Source organism: Aquarana catesbeiana, linkage group LG02 (assembly GCF_042186555.1).
Source record: "Aquarana catesbeiana isolate 2022-GZ linkage group LG02, ASM4218655v1, whole genome shotgun sequence".
NCBI lineage: Eukaryota > Metazoa > Chordata > Amphibia > Anura > Ranidae > Aquarana > Aquarana catesbeiana.
The window spans coordinates 685,914,164-685,933,760 of record NC_133325.1 but is presented as its reverse complement, the minus strand read 5'-3'; the positions used below and the strand labels follow the sequence as shown (position 1 = coordinate 685,933,760).

The 19,597-nt window shown below is 44.0% G+C and overlaps 1 protein-coding gene across 1 annotated transcript in view; it reads right to left on the bottom strand.

Annotated features, from left to right (window-relative positions):
• The window catches only part of SLC13A2 (solute carrier family 13 member 2), a 123,995-nt gene that overhangs the window by 32,550 nt on the left and 71,848 nt on the right, over window positions 1-19,597 (bottom strand). Inside the window, exons 5-7 of the mRNA XM_073616762.1 lie at window positions 9,107-9,296; window positions 7,138-7,260; window positions 4,597-4,818 (exon numbers count right to left, since the gene is read on the bottom strand). Coding sequence (XP_073472863.1) covers window positions 4,597-4,818; window positions 7,138-7,260; window positions 9,107-9,296 — 535 coding nt within the window. The remainder of the gene's footprint in view (window positions 1-4,596; window positions 4,819-7,137; window positions 7,261-9,106; window positions 9,297-19,597) is intronic.

Below are 19,597 nucleotides of genomic sequence, written 5' to 3'. Positions count from 1 at the left end.
TACCCACTACCAATGCAAAATCAGATGGAAAAACAGACCGTTTGTCCATTTCGTTTTTTTAACGGAAAAAAAATAGGGCTTTGATCCGTTCCAAAAAAACGGATGTCGACAGATATAGATGTAATCTGATGTAAATGGATGATTGTCTGTTTACATCAATTTTTCCATAGAGATACATTGATATCTGTTTTTCATCTGTCAACAGATGGATGAAAATGGCAAACAGTCCGTATGTGTGAAAGGGGCCTAATAAAATGCTAATGTTCCTAAATGTTCCTAAAAGCTTCTAAAAGCTACTAAAATGCTACTAGAAGCTGACAAAAAATGCTATTATCAGCATTTTTTCATCCACAATTTTTTTCTAGCTTTTTGAGCTTATGAAATACGCTAGTGTGCACGGACCCTTAAAGTGATTGTAAGCCCTTACATACACCCAGTAAAGTGAACAGCCTCAGATGATACACAGAGATGAAACAAATCCTCCCACATAAGTTTTACTTATATATCTGCTGTCTTCAGCTTTCTACACGCATTAGAAAGTGCAGATCATGTTAGAAATCTTGTTTCCTCTTCCAGCAGTGGGTGTGGAGTCTGGGCTTATTGGAGGAAAAGGCACCCCCCCCCCCCCCCCCAGCATAGGCAGAGGAACAAAGAAATATGCAGAGCTGCAGTCTGAATAGACCAGCTCTCTGCTAATCTACCTCTAAACTCCCTCCCCGAATTTCCAGCTGCTGTTATCTCACGTGTCGCAGAACTTGTCAAAAGTTATCATGATTATAACAGAGAAACAAAGCAGCAGAAAGACACAGCACTTAGAGCTTTGGAGAGAGATAAGTAAACACTACAGATATATGTGCCTAGGTCAGATTTCAAGAATGGGGGTTTACAACCACTTCAAATGATCTCAGCATTTTTGAGAAGGTGTGATCAGGTTTCTTCTCACAATCCAAAATGTACTGATAGGTTAATTGGCCCTAAATTACCCATAGTGTGTATCTGAGGGTATTGAAAAGATTGAACTGCAAGCTTCGTCAAGAGACAGGAATTAATGTGAATAGATTCATGCACTCTAGAAAGTGCTGTTGGAGTTATATAAATACCTTAAAAAATCTAGTGAAGACTGGAACACAGCTGGGCTTCCTTGTATATTACTACATGTCATATACAAGTACAAATTTTAGATGCTTTCAGAAAGTAGAAAATATAACTCCTGCTGGCATTTAACCACGTCAATACTGGGCGCTTTCACCCCCTTCCTTCCCAGGCTAATTTTCAGCTTTCAGCGCTCTCACACTTTCAATAAGAATTGTGCGGTCATGCAGCATTTTACCCAGATGAAAATGTTATCATTTTGTTTACACAAATAGAGCTTTATTTTGGTGGTATTTATTCACAAATCAGTTTTGTATTTTTTGCGATATAAGCGAAAAAAGAGCGGAAATTAAAAAAAAAACAATATTTTCTACTTTCTGTTTTAAAAGAAATCCAATAAAATCAAATTTTGTCATCAATTTAAGCCAAAATGTATTCTGCTACATGTCTTTGGTAAAAAAATCCCATTAAGTGTATAATAATTGGTTTGTGTGATCACAGACTTATGTGGGCAGATGATCATGTACATATGTGCGCAGATGATCACGGACATATGTGTGCAGATGAACATTGGGACATATGATTTTACTGTTACATATGTGGGACAGGTGTTTTTACTGTGTGAGGACATGTGTGGGGACATGTGTGTGGGGACATGTGTAGGGAGTGTTTTGGGGACACTATGTAGGGGACATTGCGTGTTTACACTGTGTGAAGACACTGAGCTGGTGATCAGTGTGTAAAAAACTGTAAAAAACAGCTCATACACACTGATCACCGGCTGGCTGCAGCAATCCCCTCTCCTCACTGACAACTTCCGTGTGAGGAGAGGAGAGCCGATAGCCTAGCAAACAGCGCTCTGTTTACATCACATGATGGCTGTGATTGCACACAGTCATCATGTGATCAGGAGGGCCAATGACAGAGCCCTCCTGCTGATCCGGATGACACGAGCGCATTGGGATCGCGCCGCTGTGAGGGCACGCGCGCGATCCCCCTTCTTCTGAGGGACGTTCCTGAACATCCACTCAGAAGGAGGAAGCTCCCACCCTTATATGTGCAGTGGCCGGGTGGAAGGTGGTTAAAAGGTATATTTGGTGTTTTGAAGAAATATATATGAAGGGCGCAAAGGGAACAATACATTAATTAAATAGCAATTAAATCATATACAATGTGTATTTAATTAGTAAAGTGCACAATAAAATGAACCATCAGAAATGTCCATAATAAACATATGTGATCAAATCTTCGTGTGTCTACTCCAACAAAGTGAATAATAAAGTGCAAACGTGCTTTAATAAACTTGCTTAAAGTGCTTCACCCGAAGTGATAACAAAATGCGCTCACCAGATAGCCTTGGCCACAAAGTGACCACAAAGCATGACTTTTAGGAAGGAATCCTTAATTCAATGCTATATCACCTTCACGTATCCAATTCCAATCAAGCAATAATGTATGGAGGAAGCTGAATCCCAGGTATTTTCACCTTATAACATCTCTCCACTGCATATATCAACTTGCATCAAGTATGTCTGTGAAAAAGCTCCACAACAAAGAGCCACATAAGGCAGGATATAGTGTATCGCTTAGGTTTTATTGCTTAAAAAGAGCACTTACATAGTCCAGCATGGGATCACAAACAATTCACTTAAGGGGAAGCAGAAGCCGGTCCAACGCCAGTATGAAACTTGCAATATGTGCTGTGCATCTCAGCTGTGCAGACAAAAATATAGGGCTCCTGTGGTTGTAGGTGTCAGGCCTCGCTTCTATGCATTTCACGTTAGAGCGAGCGTCATCAGGAAGTGGGTCTGACTCCATTTTCTTGGAGCCTAACTACCAGCAAAATGGCCGCGATTCGTCAGGATCATAAACAAATACTTTTTAATACATATTTAAAACAATAATATTAAAACCGCTCCAAGCTGAATACAGCCTTAGGAGATAATCCTAGCTAGTAATTATGCAGACAGACACAATAATAATTAGCTAGGATTATCTCCTAAGGCTGTATTCAGCTTGGAGCGGTTTTAATATTATTGTTTTAAATATGTATTAAAAGGTACTTGTGACGCACTATTTTAAGTGATTGTATACGCCCTAGGGGTAAGCAGAATCCGCCTTTTATTTGTTTGTTTTTTTGCTGAATTCAAAAACTTTTTATCGTTTTTGCGTATGGAAAGCATTATTAATGATCCTGACCAATCACTGCCATTTTGCTGGTATTTAGGCATAGCTCCCAACTGTCCCTGATTTTGAGGGACTGTCCCTGATTTGGAGCAATGTCCCTCTGTCCCTCTTTCCCCCTCATTTTGGTCTGATCCATATGGTTGTATATATAAAATGCACTTTTTATCTTTCAAAAAGTGTTTCCCAATTTCATCCAATTTCTAAATTGCTGCATTTGTAAATTTTAAAAGCCAGTATAAAGGAATAGTAGTGGTAAAAAAAAAAAAGCCCTTGTGGATTTAATTAACATTTTTTTGGGGTTAATTCTCCTTTAAGGGGGTGTGGCAGGGGCGTGTCCTATGCCTACATACGTTTGTTAGTAGGTGTCCCTCATTCCCATCTCGAAATGTTGGGAGGTATGTTTAGGTTCCAAGAAAATGGAGTCAGACCCACTTCCTGATGACGCACGCTCTAGCGTGAAATGCATAGAAACGAGGCCCGACACCTACAACCACAGGAGCCCTATATTTTTGTCTGCACAGCTGAGATGCACAGCGCATATTGCAAGTTTTATACTGGTGTTGGACCGGGTACTGCTTCCCCTTAAGCGGATTGTTTGTGATCCCATGCTGGACAATGTAAGGGCTCTTTTTAAGCAATAAAACATAAGCGGTATTATACTATATCCTGCCTTCTGTGGCTCTTTGTTGTGGAGCTTTTTCACAGCCATACTTGATGCAAGTTGATATATGCAGTGGAGAGATGTTATAAGGTGAAGATTCCAAAACTCATTACCTGTATAGTGGATTGGGATTCAGCTTCCTCCATACATGATTGCTTGATTGGAATGGGATACGTGAAGGAGATACAGCATTAAATTAGGGATTCCTTCCTAAAAGTCATGCTTTGTGGTTACTTTTGTGGCCGAGGCTGGTGAGCGCATTTTGTTATCACTTCGGGTGAAGCACTTTAAGCAAGTTTATTGACGCACGTTTGCACTTTATTATTCACGTTGTTGGAGTAGACACGAAGATTTTATCACATATGTTTATTATGGACAATTCTGATGGTTCATTTTATTGTGCACTTTACTAATTAGATACACATTGTATATTATTTAATTGCTATTTAATTAATTTGTTCCCTTTGCGCTCTTCATATATATTTCTTCAATGTGTATTAGTTTCTACTAATTTTAGGTGCAGCATTGGTGTAGTCAATTAATATTTTTTCTTTTTGGTTTTCATTGTGGCACCGACACCCTACACTTTCCCCTTTATATTTGGTGTTTGTCTCTGGACACAAATTTACACTTTTTTCAGTTTTCTATAAACTCACTCTTTTCCACCTTTGTTAAAGCTGATAGTTGCCCATCCTGGCATGAAACCTGGATCTCTAGTGAACCATAAAATAACCAACAAGGTGAAAAGAACCAAGACACAGATTTCTGCGAATGTCATGGATCCCAGGTTCTTGTGCTCCTCAGAGATTACTTTGTATGCTCTCTTCTCTTTCTCCTTTTGTTCTGGTTTTCCGCCACAGCCAAAATTCTGCCTAAATCTGGGGAACACATGCAGACAACAGATGATCAGCCATGTTTTCTAGAGGATAAGTGTACGTTTGTGATACAAACAAAATTAATCTATGTTAATCATTATACTTGTTTGTTACATTGAGGGGAGTTCACTGTCCCAACATCATCATTTTTATAGCGCAGAAATTTTCTCTAGACACAGCAGTGGAAGCGTGAAAGGTACAGGACATTCTGTATTGTTACTATATGAAATAGGGCATCCTCTGCATTATTGTCATTCTTTCATGAGATAGAAGATGTGTGCAAACAGTTTTATCAGCCATCAACAAACAATTCTGGACTGACATGCATTTGAGAATCCCGAGTTCTCAATGGACAGCAAGGGAAAGGAGAAGGAAGAAAGTCTTTGTTTGGAAAGTTGCTTCATTTTTCTGGTACATGAGCCGGTGTGCTAAATATGTAATTAATAATTAAAGTATATGTAGCAACCTCCTAGGTAGGTACTAGAAGAGAGTATAGTTTTTGATATTTCTGCTTACCAGGAAGATGGTCAGGTAAAACTTAGCGTGCTCTCTGCCTACCAGGGAGCAGGATCTATTGGTTAGGCCTGCTCATTGTGCTCAGGTGCAGCTCAGCTTGTCTGACGGTCCCACACTGGTCCAATAGGGAGGCATATTGGACAGTGGGAGAGGGGCCTGGCAAGTGAGTGCACAGACTTTGTTACAGTCCTTGCTATTGGCAGAGGAAAAGTGCTGCATTGTATGCTGGGATACTGTACAAAAGCCCATGGCCCATCGGACTCAGTTGAGTTGGAGAGCGAAGTCCAGGAGGGAGGGGGTGACTGCCCCTCCTCTCCATGGAGGCGGTTGTGTGGCCTTCGGTGGTCGATCCAATGGCCTAGAGAGAGGCTGAACCCTGGGGTCCTGCAGAGCTGAGTGGAAAGGGGTAACCAGGAAGGATCTAATTCTGCCTACAGTGAGTACAGATCTGTGTCTTTGGGACCTGTCCTGTGAGGGCCACTCCTTCAGCTAGAAGAGTCAGTGGATGGGTGTCAGTAAAGGGGATGCTAGAGAGTGTCCTGAAGATAATATTGCATCAAGTCTACTACTAGTGAGAGCAAGAAGACTTAATTCCTCATACATGTGTCAATATGGTTAAAGCAGTGTGTCTGCTTCCACAAATCTTCTGGTGAGGCCAAGTGAGAGTTGTCCTTATCCATTGTGAATAGTTCAAGTTGGAATATCCCACTAATCCCTTCTCCCATCCAAGTTCCAAAAAAAAATACACAAACACAAATACCCTGGACTGATCATTGAGTAACGAGCAAGTGGGAGTATGGGAGGATAAGTGAAAACCCCTAGCAACTAAAGTGGAAATCCTTAGCAACTGGCTGCAGGTAATCGGAGAGATGCCCAAGAAGTCAACACACAGCAAGCCCTACGGGGACAGTGCTACATATATAGATATATATAGACCTATATAGATATATATATATAGACCAGCATTAATTTTTTTTGGAAGTGAGTGGGAAAAGTTAAAGTGGTTGTAAAGTCTCAATGTTTTTCACCTTAATGCATTCTATGCATTAAGGTGAAAAACCTTCTGTGCTGCAGCTGCCCCCCCAGACCCCCCCCTCCCCCTCCTTTTTCTTACCTGAGCCCGATCTGATCCAGCGATGTGCATGAGCTCAGCGGCACCAGCTGCTGTCGCAATCCTCATTGGACAGATTGATAGCAGCAGGAACCATTGGCTCCCGCTGCTGTCAATCAAAAGCTGTGATATGGGAGCAGGGGGCGGGGCCAATTCCCACTATCTGTGTCAATGGATGAAGCAGCAGGACTCGGCAGCGAGCCCGCACAGGTGCCCCCATGGTGTCCATTAGGCATTTCTGCTCTGCTGTGGTCTACTGACGGTCTCAGCCTGCTCCTGTCTCCTGCTCACTAGTTTCCATCCAGCACTCCTGCTCCACTGCGGTCTACTGAGGGACTACCCCTGCTTGATCCTGAGAGTCCGTCTAGCCCTGCTGCTAGCAAGACCAATAGGCACTTGTGCCACACTGTACACCTGCGCTGCCTGTCTGCTCTATCAGGGGCCCCGATTCAGATGTGTAAAAGAGGCCTTGCTCACCATGTCATGCTCCTCCACCAGGTACGTGACACAGGTGTTCTAACTCTTTCCCCCTTCTATCCAATACTAATGTAAAATATTTTTGCTGGACATAAATTATGAGAAATAAATCCCTATTTAGGTTGACAAGCAGTAAGCTGCAGCTATTTACACAGGTAGTAAATTTCACAATAAACTGACCTATGACTCCATTAAAATAGATGGCGATATAGACTTACTTGGTTCCCAGAAACATAATCTGTAGCCAGATCCAGGCGAGAGCAAGTAACAATACCATTGTAGGGAAGGCAAATCCAAACCATGAAGCAAAATTTATTATATTATTATTTCCAGGGAATAACCTGCAAGATAAGGTCCATTTATCACTAAAACAATGGCAATCTATAAAACAGTGTATAATGTTTTATAAGTACGGATTCAGAAATTTTTGGATCCTTCATTATAATTGATGGCATTATGGACATTGCCATATGTATTCATTTGAAATACTAGAGCAGTGTTTTGAATGCTGATTGTAATCAAGAGTTTTTACTGCAAAAGGGAAAGGTGTGCAGCAATCCAGTCAACCAATGATAGGTCAGTTTATTAACCAATGATTGTTATTTGATGAACAAGGTACCCATAGATTTCAGTGCCCTGTGGAACATGTACCAATGTAAAAAAATGTTCCTTAGCATGATGCAGTGATTTCCCAATGATTAGAGTGAAACATTAAAAATGCCTAATTCCTTTAAATAACATACCTGGTGCCTAATCCTGCCTGTGAAGGGGTGCATCTACGTGGTGTACAGAAAGTGCTGAAGCAGCACTGACATTTTCATTGAAAAAATAGTTTAAATTGCTAGCAAATGAAACCCCTCCAAGAGTCTGCTTTGTACTTTTGGGGGACCTTCAGAGGGCTCTGCATGCTGTTTTTTTTAAATGCCCTTTTTACTGTAGCACATCCTACAGCAATAATAAGAAAAAAAATGTATACCAGATCCTTTGATATTAAGAGGCTACCTCATGCAAAAAAAAATCCACACCTGGCCCTTAATCCATCTATAATCTGTATAGGAATGACATAATAGGCTGAATGTACTTTGTAACTAAAAGTACATAAATGCCATTGAGGTAACTATAATGTCAGTTATTACCAAAAGTATTGGGACACCTGCCTTTACACGCACATGAACTTTAATGGCATCCCAGTCTTAGTCCGTAGGGTTCAATATTGAGTTGGCCCACCCTTTGCAGCTATAACAGCTTCAACTCTTCTGGGAAGCCTGTCCACAAGGTTTAGGAGTGTCTTTGAGATGTTTGACCATTCTTCCAGTCTCCGCTCTAACTCATCCCAGAAAGTATTCTATCGGGTTGAGGTCAGGACTCTTTTCAGACCAGTCAAGTTCGTCCACCTGGAACTCGCTCATCCATGTCTTTATGGACCTTGCTTTGTGCACTGGTGCACAGTCATGTTGGAACAGGAAGGGCCAACCCCAAACTGTTCCCACAAAGTTGAGGGCATGAAATTGTCCAAAATGTTTTGGTATACTGATGCCTTAAGAGTTTCCTTCACTGGAACTAAGGGCCAAGGCCAACCCCTGGAAAACAACTCCACACCATAATCACCCCTCCACCAAATGATTTGGACCAGTGCACAAAGCAAGGTCCATAAAGACATGGATGAGCGATTTTGGAGTGGAGTCCTGACCTCAACCCGATAGAACACCTTTGGGATGAATTAGATCGCAGACTGCAAGCCAGGCCTTCTCTCCAACATCAGTGCCTGACCTCACAAATGCGCTTCTGGAAGAATGGTCAAACATTCCCATAGTCACACTCCTAAATCTTGTGGACAGCCTTCCCAGAAGAGTTAAAGCTGTTATAGCTGCAAAGGGTGGACCAACTCAACATTGAACCCTACGGACTAAGATTGGGATGACATTAAAGTTTATGTGCGTGGAAAGGGGCGGGTGTCCCAATACTTTTGGTAATATAGTGTAGTTAACCATAAAGTCTAAAATGGTATAGTGACAAAAGCTTTGTCATTTTTTCAGTCATTCCCTGATAAGCATATGGCATCAATATAGAAGTTAGTAATGTATTTTGATGCATTTGAGGGTATATATTTTTTCTTAGTTGGTATTGCATATGCCAAGAGAACATTTTGAGCCTACATTACAAGTCTTTTAAAAGAATACAACCTACTGGTCCATCTGTCCTTTCATGACTAGATTGGGCGTAGTTCCTGTTAGTGTTGCAATGCCCCCAATGCTGGCAGAATAACATACACAAAGACTCATGCCTTTGCACAATTTCATATGGTTCTGTTTTCTCAAAGATTGTCGCTCCTGCTTTGATTTTTCATCCTCTAAATCCATCTCAACTGCTGTGACACCTATGGAATAAAACATACTTTATAAAAGATATCTAATTTCCTTGAATAAATTAATATAGAGTATAAATTTGCTACACAAGCCATTTTGTATTTGAAAAATATTAAAAACCTTTCCATATCAATCTGTAAATTTCTAAAACTGTTTAAATATTCAATACAACATGACAACTTGGAGGGTCTCTGTACACTAATTGTGTATAGAGTGCTCCAAGAAATGCAATTGTCTGCTTTTGTAATTGGCGCACTGATTTTTTTCAAATGTCTGCACTAAGATACTAGTAAATTTTTTGGCTTCCTCTGCAATAGGAATTTCATTTTTGGTGAAAGGTTAACTAATTCTGAGGCCTTGTTCACACAAGGCGTACATAACTGTACCCCCTCAGAGAGGTGTGTTTACCCGCACTGGGATGCACAGGTGTTCTGTGGTTTACCATGCAGGCAGTCCCATTGCTGTCAATTTGGACGCAGCGGCTGCACAGACACAGCTGCCGCTCCCAATGTGACATCTGTGCGGGTGCGTTGGCATCCACATCCACATAGATGTCACATTGGCAACAGTGGCAAGTGACAACATAGACTGCCTGCAAGGAGATGCATGAACACCTGTGCATCCCTCTGTGGGTAAACATGGCCCTCCATGGGCATTCGGTTTTGTACACCCCGTGTGAATGAGTCCTAAAGAGACGAAGACCTTGCAGCTTGCCTCATCAGAATACTGAGAGTGCAGCAGGTGGTTATAATGAACCAGACCCTTCCATTCAGGAATCCATCTGTAAAGTATTTAATGAAACAAACAGCTCTTTCTTGAGAACAGGAAAAAGTAGGAATCTGCAAAAAATCTTGTTAAATTGTTTTGCAATGTACATAGAGGGAATTGTTTTCTCTCAACAAATGTGTTACACTTTGAGTGCATAAACACAATTCTGAACCCTAATCTAAATTAGACTGATTTGGATAAAGACAACAAGAAAATCCATGAATAACAGAAAACTCAACAAATGTTGGAGATGCTTAAGTGCCCATCCTAGGTCTAACATTAACCCCTATTTAACCCATTCTGCAGGTTTCTTTAAAGATTTAATACCTGTAACAGAACCATCCTAGCACCCAGCTTTGGTGCTTCCAAACGTATACCGCTTCCTCCAGTCTGGACATAGATACCAGATATTATAGCTGCTGCATACAAGACTAGCCAACAAATAGCTTGTATGAAAACTGGAACTGTTTATTGAAACTCAGACACATACTTTATACCCCACAGGAGAACAGTCCCCTCCTGATCATATAACCCTAACAATACAAACTTTAACCAGAAACATAATTAACATAAGCTAATTAACTAGTCACTTAAACCAGCCTAGGTGACTCAATGCCCACCCAGACAATGTTGTGATTAATCAGACAATAGGTGACCCAATTAACAATTAACCATGGGACAGACATGCTTAGCATAAAACACATAGCTTAATAAACAGACAATGGCAGGAGACCACCAGCACCAGGTGGCTTGCTGATTATATTAACCACATGCTGACCGGGCCATAGCCAAAAGACGGCTGCAGCGCGGTCCGCTAATTCTGGGAGGGCGTCCATGGACATTCTCCCAGAATCTTGCTCCCACGCGCCCCCTGGGGCGAGCACCCGGGAATATCCCTGATGGATCATGGTAAATGGCTGCTGACAGCGGCCGTTTACCGCGTGATCGTTCCGTCAAATGACGGAGCGATCACTTGTAAACAAACTGGCGTCACGTCCGGTTCCTCTCTCCCCTCTCTGTACAGATCGGTACAGTGTGAGGGGAGAGGGTAGAGCCGTAACCATCCATACTCAGCCATACCCAGCCGTACCTAGTCATACTCAGCCATACTCAGCCGTACCCAGCCGTACTCAGCCATACTCATTCATGCTCAGTCATCCCATCCATACTCAGCCATCCTCATCCACAGCTCATCCGTCCCCATTAATGCTCATCCATGCCACATCCATGCCACTAGAGTGCCTCACAAAAGTGTAATAGGTAGTCAAATTAGATTTGACATTTATGCCCCTAGAACGCATGACAGTGCTCCCTGCATGTTGGGCCTCTCTATGTGGCCAGGCTGTGTAAGATTCTTCCACATGTGGTAATGCCATACTCAGGAGGAGTAGGAGAATCTATTTTGGGGTGTAATTTTTGGTATGTTTTTATGTAAAAAAAAATGCGTTTTCATTATACGTTGGGTTGTTTTCTTTACAAAATGGGGTCATTTTTGGGGCGTTTCCATTTTCCTGGTGCTCCAGGACCTTCAAAGTGTAAGAGGTAGTCAAGAAATTATATGTGTAATTTATGCTCCAAGAACGCCTGAAGGTGCTCCCTGCATGTTACGCCTCTGTGTGTTTTAAACAATTCAAGCAATATTGGAGTATTTTTCTCTCCATATGTTCTGCTGCTGAAATACTGAGGAGGAGATCTTGGGAGAAGTTTAGGAGCTATCTGTGTTGGATATCTCACTGAGTGCTGGGGTGGTTCACAGGCGTTTTTGACCCTGCTTAATTAGTTGGTGGTCTGGAAGTTTTACATACAAGATTTCACAATTATTAAACACATGTTAAGTTTTTTAAACAATTCATGCACTATTGGAGTCATTTTCTCTGTATATACTATGCTGCTGACATAAGGAGGAGATCTTGGGAAAAGTTTAGGAGCCAGCTGTGTTGGATATCTCACTGAGTCCTGGGGTGGCTCACAGGCATTTTCTGACCCTGCTTAGGTGATCCTATACCCACTGGAGGGGAGCACGGGTGAGGTGATCCATTGGTGGTCTGGAAGCTTTATATATAGGATTTCACAATTACATTTAGTCGTTTATTATTCCACCTCCATTTGTGGAATTTTCACTGTTTTAATATGGAGTTTTTTGCACGTTTTTGTATAGACATTTAATTATGCACTTTATATGTTGTTTGATTCAACGATTTTTGATATTTGTTTATGTTTCATGATTCAGCGCTGCACTCTCTTATATATTGATTTCTGTGTACATACATATGGGGATGTGATTAGTGCTAGCAGCTGGTCTTTTGAATACCTTTCACACACACTGTGTTTCTAATATATATATATATATATATATATATATATATATATATATATATATATATATATATATGAGTTTGTTTACGACTCTATCACATAAATAAAATTGTGGTAGTTCCATTTTTTATTTTTTGTCACGTGATATAAGTGCAATGGTTTATCAGACGCAAAACTCTGGGAAAGAAATAAAGTAAAAGGAAATTTTAGGGCACACAAATGCAATATACTACCTAATTGTATATTGTATAACCATGATAAAAGATGAGGTTATGATGAGTAAATTGATACCCAACATGTCAAGCCTTAAAATTACAGTGAACGGCAACAAACTTTGGAACGCTTTAAAAGCTCATACAGGTAATCAGTTCACAGTTAACCATGAATAATGGGCATAGAATTATTGCGCTTGCTCATGCACATTAATATGTAATACATGTGTAGCACAAAGTAAAGAGTATACATTTTTTTTTTTTTTTTTTACACTAAACTTTATTTTTTATTACATAGGGGACAAAAAGTTCCCTATGTGATATTTTTTTGGCCTGACAGGTTCTCTTTAATGAGACATCAGAGATCTTTCATACCCCTGTCTCACCTACCCTCCATTGAAGCTAATGGAGAACAGATCGTGCTCCATTAGCTTCTTCCTAAGTAAGCCACAACGCCTGGGTAGAGAGACATCCTACACTTCACTTCCAGGTTCTTACCAGCTAGGGGAGATCAATGAATGGAGATGGTCCCCCTCCTCATTTACCTGCTGACACTGCTGGGAGCACGCAGAGAGGGGACGAATATTTCAGGGGGTGCTTTTAAGCAATTGGGTGGCTGTACAACTGCCCGATCACTTTCATCTGACAGCCGACAGTCGGCTTGTCAGATTTTCACAGTGTGTGTTAAACTCCCTGCTGCTGCCAATGTATTCCATACATTTGTGGCAATGAAAGGGCTAAGGTGTATGTCCAGCCAAAGCATTTTTCTTTGAGTTTTGAATACAGTGGTAAAAGATTAGAACCCCTGTCAAGTTTTACTGCTATCTGGGGCTTGGTTAAATAGATTTCCCCTCACTTATGCCGCATACACACGGTCGGACTTTCTAGAAAGCTAGGTCCGACGTACTTGCCGCCAGACTTCCGGCGGACTACCGCCGGACTTTCTGAACGGCCGGACTTGCCTACACACGGCCGGACTTTCCGGAATCCGGTCTTCCCGACGGACTTCCGCCGGACTTTCAGAATGAACGGACTTTCCCACACACGGACAAGTCCGTTCATTTTGAACGTGACTTGGGTACGACGGGACTAGAAAAGGAATTCAATCTCGCCGCTTTTTTTGGCGAGATTGAAACCTTGCGAGCCCCGTCGCAGGCCCTTAGGTCTGGTATGGAACTTTAAGGGGAACCCCCTACGCCGAAAAACCGGCGTGGTGGTCCCCCCAAAATCCATACCAGACCCCGATCCGAGCACGCAGCCCGGCCGGTCAGGAAAGGGGGTGGGGACGAACGAGCGCCCCCCCCCTCCTGAACCGTACCAGGCCGCATGCCCTCAACATGGGGGGGTGCTTTGGGGGAGGGGGCGCCTTGCGGTGCCCCCCCACCACAAAGCACCTTGTCCCCATGTTGATGAGGACAAGGGCCTCTTCCCGACAACCCTGGCCGTTGGTTGTCGGGGTCTGCGGGCGGGGGGCTTATCGGAATCCGGGAGCCCCCTATAATAAGAGGGCCCCCAGATCCCGGCCCCCCCACCCTATGTGAATGAATATGGGGTACATGGTACCCCTACCCATTCACCTAGGTAAAAAGTGTCAATAATAAAACACAACACAGGTTTTTAAAATAATTTATTAAACAGCTCCGGGGGGGGGGTCTTCTTCCGTCTTCGGGGGTCCCTCTGGTTCATCTTCTCCCGGCATCCGGTTGGTTCTTCTCCGCTCTCCGGCCTCTTCTCCCGGTGTCCCAGGTCTTCGGCCGGCCCCTCCGCTGTCTTCAGGTAGCTCTATTGCCAGCGGAGGTCCGGACTTCTTGGCTTCTTGGCTTCTTGTGTTCTCTTCTCTTCCCCCAGATGTTGACACGACGCTCTCTCCGGCTGGACTGGTCTCTGAGGGCTGCGTTGTGACTTATATAGGCGGAGACCCCGCCCCCATATGATGTCACAGTCCCTGGGCATGCTGGGACTGTGACGTTTTAGGGGGCGTGGTCGACCACGCCCCTAAAACGTCACAGTCCCAGCATGCCCAGGGACTGTGACATCATATGGGGGCGGGGTCTCCGCCTATATAAGTCACAACGCAGCCCTCAGAGACCAGTCCAGCCGGAGAGAGCGTCGTGTCAACATCTGGGGGAAGAGAAGAGAAGAGAACACAAGAAGCCAAGAAGCCAAGAAGTCCGGACCTCCGCTGGCAATAGAGCTACCTGAAGACAGCGGAGGGGCCGGCCGAAGACCTGGGACACCGGGAGAAGAGGCCGGAGAGCGGAGAAGAACCAACCGGACGCCGGGAGAAGATGAACCAGAGGGACCCCCGAAGACGGAAGAAGACCCCCCCCGGAGCTGTTTAATAAATTATTTTAAAAACCTGTGTTGTGTTTTATTATTGACACTTTTTACCTAGGTGAATGGGAAGGGGTACAATGTACCCTATACTCATTCACATAGGGTGGGGGGGCCGGGATCTGGGGGCCCTCTTATTATAGGGGGCTCCCGGATTCCGATAAGCCCCCCCGCCCGCAGACCCCGACAACCAACGGCCAGGGTTGTCGGGAAGAGGCCCTTGTCCTCATCAACATGGGGACAAGGTGCTTTGTGGTGGGGGGGCACCGCAAGGCGCCCCCTCCCCCAAAGCACCCCCCCATGTTGAGGGCATGCGGCCTGGTACGGTTCAGGAGGGGGGGGCGCTCGTTTGTCCCCACCCCCTTTCCTGACCGGCCGGGCTGCGTGCTCGGATCGGGGTCTGGTATGGATTTTGGGGGGACCCCCACGCCGGTTTTTCGGCGTAGGGGGTTCTCCTTAAAGTTCCATACCAGACCTAAGGGCCTGGGATGCCCCCCGCGCTCGCCGCAATGGGAAAATTAGTTTTTCCTATTGCAGCGAGCGCGAGATGCAGTAACCTGCTCCTCCGTCGTATCTGGTCCTTCGGACTAGCATACAGACGAACGGGCTTTCCGTCAGGAACTGAGTCCGGCGGAGGTACGACGTAAAGATTTGAAGCAGGCTTCAAATCTAAAGTACGTCGGATTTCCGCCCGAAACGGTCCGTCGGAAGTCCGATGGAGACCACACACGGTCGAATTGTCCGCCGGACTTGGTCCGGCGGCGTCCGTCTGACTTTTGCAGATGAAAAGTCCGACCGTGTGTACGCGGCATTACTGTCCCAGTGACAACAGTTTCACCAGATGGGGAAGTAAGGGAAACTCTTCAAACGCAACACAGACAGAAATAAAAATACTTTTTATTAGTAGATTAGAAGGTTTTTATAAATGTTCCACTTCCTGACCAGTGATATATAAGTGAGGGAAAATTCCTCTATCAGAGACCCGGATAACAGTAACACCTTTGCATTTTTAGTGCTTTTTGCATATTGCAGATTTGCACTACAGAATGTGTTCCATAGGAAACCATGTTAAATGGACTGTAGTGCAAATCTGTAAAAATGTAAAAAGCACTAAAACTGCATAGGTGTGAATCTAGCCTAAAGCCCCATACACACCATTCGATTTTCTGCAGATTTTTGTCTTCAGATTTACCAAAACCATGTAGTGCAAGGGCCTGCCTGATTGCATACAAATTGAAACTCTTATGCCGCGTACACACGGTCGGACTTTTCGTCTACAAAAGTCCGACAGCCTGTCCGACAGACTTCCGGCGGACTTTCGGCGGACTTGCAGCAGGCTTTCTAACGAACGGACTTGCCTACACACGACCACACAAAAGTCCGAGGGATTCGTACGTGATGACGTACACCGGACTAAAATAAGGAAGTTCATAGCCAGTAGCCAATAGCTGCCCTAGCGTGGGTTTTTGTCCGTCGGACTAGCACACAGACGAGCGGATTTCGGGGTCCGTCGTAGTTACGACGTAAAGATTTGAAGCATGTTTCAAATCTAAAGTCCGTCGGATTTGAGGCTAAAAAAGTCAGTTGAAAGTCCGGAGAAGCCCACACACGATCGGATTACCAGCCAGCTTTAGTCCGTCGGCGTCCTTTGGACTTTTGTAGACGAAAAGTCCGACCGTGTGTACGCGGCATTAAGGTTTGACATTGTATTACATTGTTTTGGTAAATCTGAAGACAAAAATCTAATAGTGTGTATTGGGCTTTATTTATGTCTATTGAACTGTGCAGTCACATTCAGGCTGGGTTCACACTAGTGCGTTGCCAGACATCGCATGTGATATGCACTGCATTGCCATGCACATAACATGCGATATCTGTGCGATGCCAATTCAGCCAGTTTGTATGACTGAAATTGCATCCCTTTCGCACCAAAATGGAGCAGGACCCTTTTTTGGTCCATACTGGAATCAGATCGCATGGGTGTTCATACCCATGCGATCTGATTCCTGTCAGACTTCACACTGTGATCTGTGAATCGATTTGGAGGTGTCATTAACTTTACATTTACACCCACAGCGGTTCGCAGAAAGCAGTGTGAACCGAGCAGTGGTGTATTTAGGTGTTGTGCTGCCCTAGGCCTGACTAAGCTCATGCACCCCCTAATTTAAATATGACCCACCCCTTCATGGCAATGCCACACCTCTTCCTGTTTAAGACCCACACTCTCATCTGTAAACCACACCCCTTCTTCTTTAAGCTCCACCTCTCCCTCTCTGTATATTAAAAGTGGGTACCAAGTACAGCCTCATCAGTGCCCATCAAAGCAGCCTGATCAGTGCCCATCAATGCAGCCTCACCAGTGCCCAATAAGGGTCTCCAATTGCATTCTAATCGTATCTGGTCTGGGGGGGTTCCCCTTGTCCTCCTCTCTCCTATCAACACAGAGCCTGGGTCGGGAGGAAGTTGCGAAATGAGGAGGGTAGGACGGAGTATTAGGCAGGTGCACGGCATAGGTTTACACACAGTTATGCCTCTCAGCTTTTTCCTAATAAACTTCTTAAGCCACGTACACACGAGCGGACTTTCCGACAGAAAAGGTCAGACGGAACGAATCCGTCGGACATTCCGATCGTGTGGGGGCTTCATCGGACCTTTTCTGTCGAAAAATCTGACAGACCTTAGAAATAGAACATGTCTCAAATCTTTCCAACGGACTCGATTCCTATCGAAAAAAAAACGTTCGTCTGTATGCTAGTCTGACGGACCAAATATGACGCAAGGGCAGCTATTGGCTACTAGCTATTGAACTTCCCTTTCTAGTCGTACGTCATCACGTTTGTAACGATCGGACTTTGGTGGGACGGAACTCAGTTGAAAAGTCCTTCGTAACTGGGTCCGCCTGCTGAAGCCACAATATGACCGGCTCTGATGTGGTGCTATGTGCACCTGGAGAAGCTGACCAGCTCTCTCTCTGCTCTCCTGACTGTGCAGAGGGGAGGGAGGGGAGAACTGTCATGCTCTATGCTCCATGAGAGAAACAGACGCTCTCCGAACGCTGCAGCCAGCAACCACGGCAGAGAATGGGCTTACTCAGGAGGAGGAGGGGCTTTTTTCGTGCAGGGCGGGCAGCTTTTTTTTGCTAACCCCCGCAAAGTGACGCCTCGGCCTAGGCCAAGACACAGCACTGGAACTGAGGCTTAAGGCCCGTACACACAATACGAAAATTGGAAGTAACATTTCATCCGGTGAACGATCTGCCAATTTTCAGATCGTTAGTATGGTGTTTTCTACAGAAAATTCAGATTGCTGGAAGTGCAGACTATAGCATTTTAATCGTACATAAACACAACGTCCGATTTTCTTTTAATTAGTGCGATTTTCGTCCAAAAAAAAAATCACAAGAGCAAGACTACGCATGCTCAGAAACGAAAGAATACATATGTGACAGAAGTGTCACAACATACAAAACAATTCAACACATTACGCCACTTCTGAAGTTGAATTCTGTCATACGAGAATTTTCGTATGGTGAGTAACCTCTTCACTTTCAATATGAGATTAGCATGCCACAAAAAACGGACGAACGTTCGTCCGAAAATCTGTTCGTGTGTACAAGGCTTTAGACATTCTGCAGGACTGCTGTAACAGGATAATGTAAGTAAAGCTGGCTGTAGATGGTTAGAATCTCAATTGGTTCAGCAGGGACTGGCTGAGATTCAAACCACGTATTGGACAGGCTGAATGTACCCAAGTTGATCAATCAATCAACTTGGGTACAACCAGCATGCCAGGTTTTACATGCGATTATTGCTAGCGACTGATGTACGATATACGAGCAGGCAGTTTTACACTAACAGGAAGAATCAATGAACTACCTAGAGCGCTCAACAGCGCCATGGTAGTTCATTGAGAACTACAAGCCAACATCCGCAAAGGCTGTCGATAGTTATAGTCTATTCCTTCACAAAACACTGTAAATTAATCATGCGACCGGTCAGGTGGAGCCCCACACAGCCTTGCTTTCTTTTAATTGTGGCAGCAAGCCGAGAGAGAAGATCCCCCGCTTGTTGCCAAAACAGGGACTCGATTAGGGTTGCCACCTTTTCTTCAAGTTAAACCTGAACACTTTAGCGGCCTGGGACACCTTTGGGTGCCCCAAGGAGAGTAGTAATGGAGTGCACATAATGTGCCACAGCGAACAGTGGGTATAGCCAAATTGCTCTTGCTGACATCATCATCCTGCCCCCAGTGATACCAAACCTGTCCCCAGACAGCCGCTCCCGCAGCTCCCAGATGGCAACAGATTTGTGTGTGACCATCTTGGTTACTTGGGGAGCCACAGCCTGGTCTGAATAATGTGTCAGTCTGCCTGAAACTCGGACACATGATTCAAAACCCAGACTGTCCATAATAATCCCGGACAGGTGGCAACCCTAGACTCGGTGGGGTGCAGGGCCGGTATATTTATAACATGTTACATCCTGAATATGGGTGTAACATGCTACAAAAGCCGAACTTATGCTTTAAGAACTTCTCTAGAGGCAGAGAACTGCATCAATGTAGTATGCAGTCTAACAGGAATGATTGCTAGAAAATGATGCACAAAAATACTGTTTCTGGACGATTACTAAAAACCCAGCTCTGAATTGTTAATCAGCATTTAAAACTCTTAACAACATTTC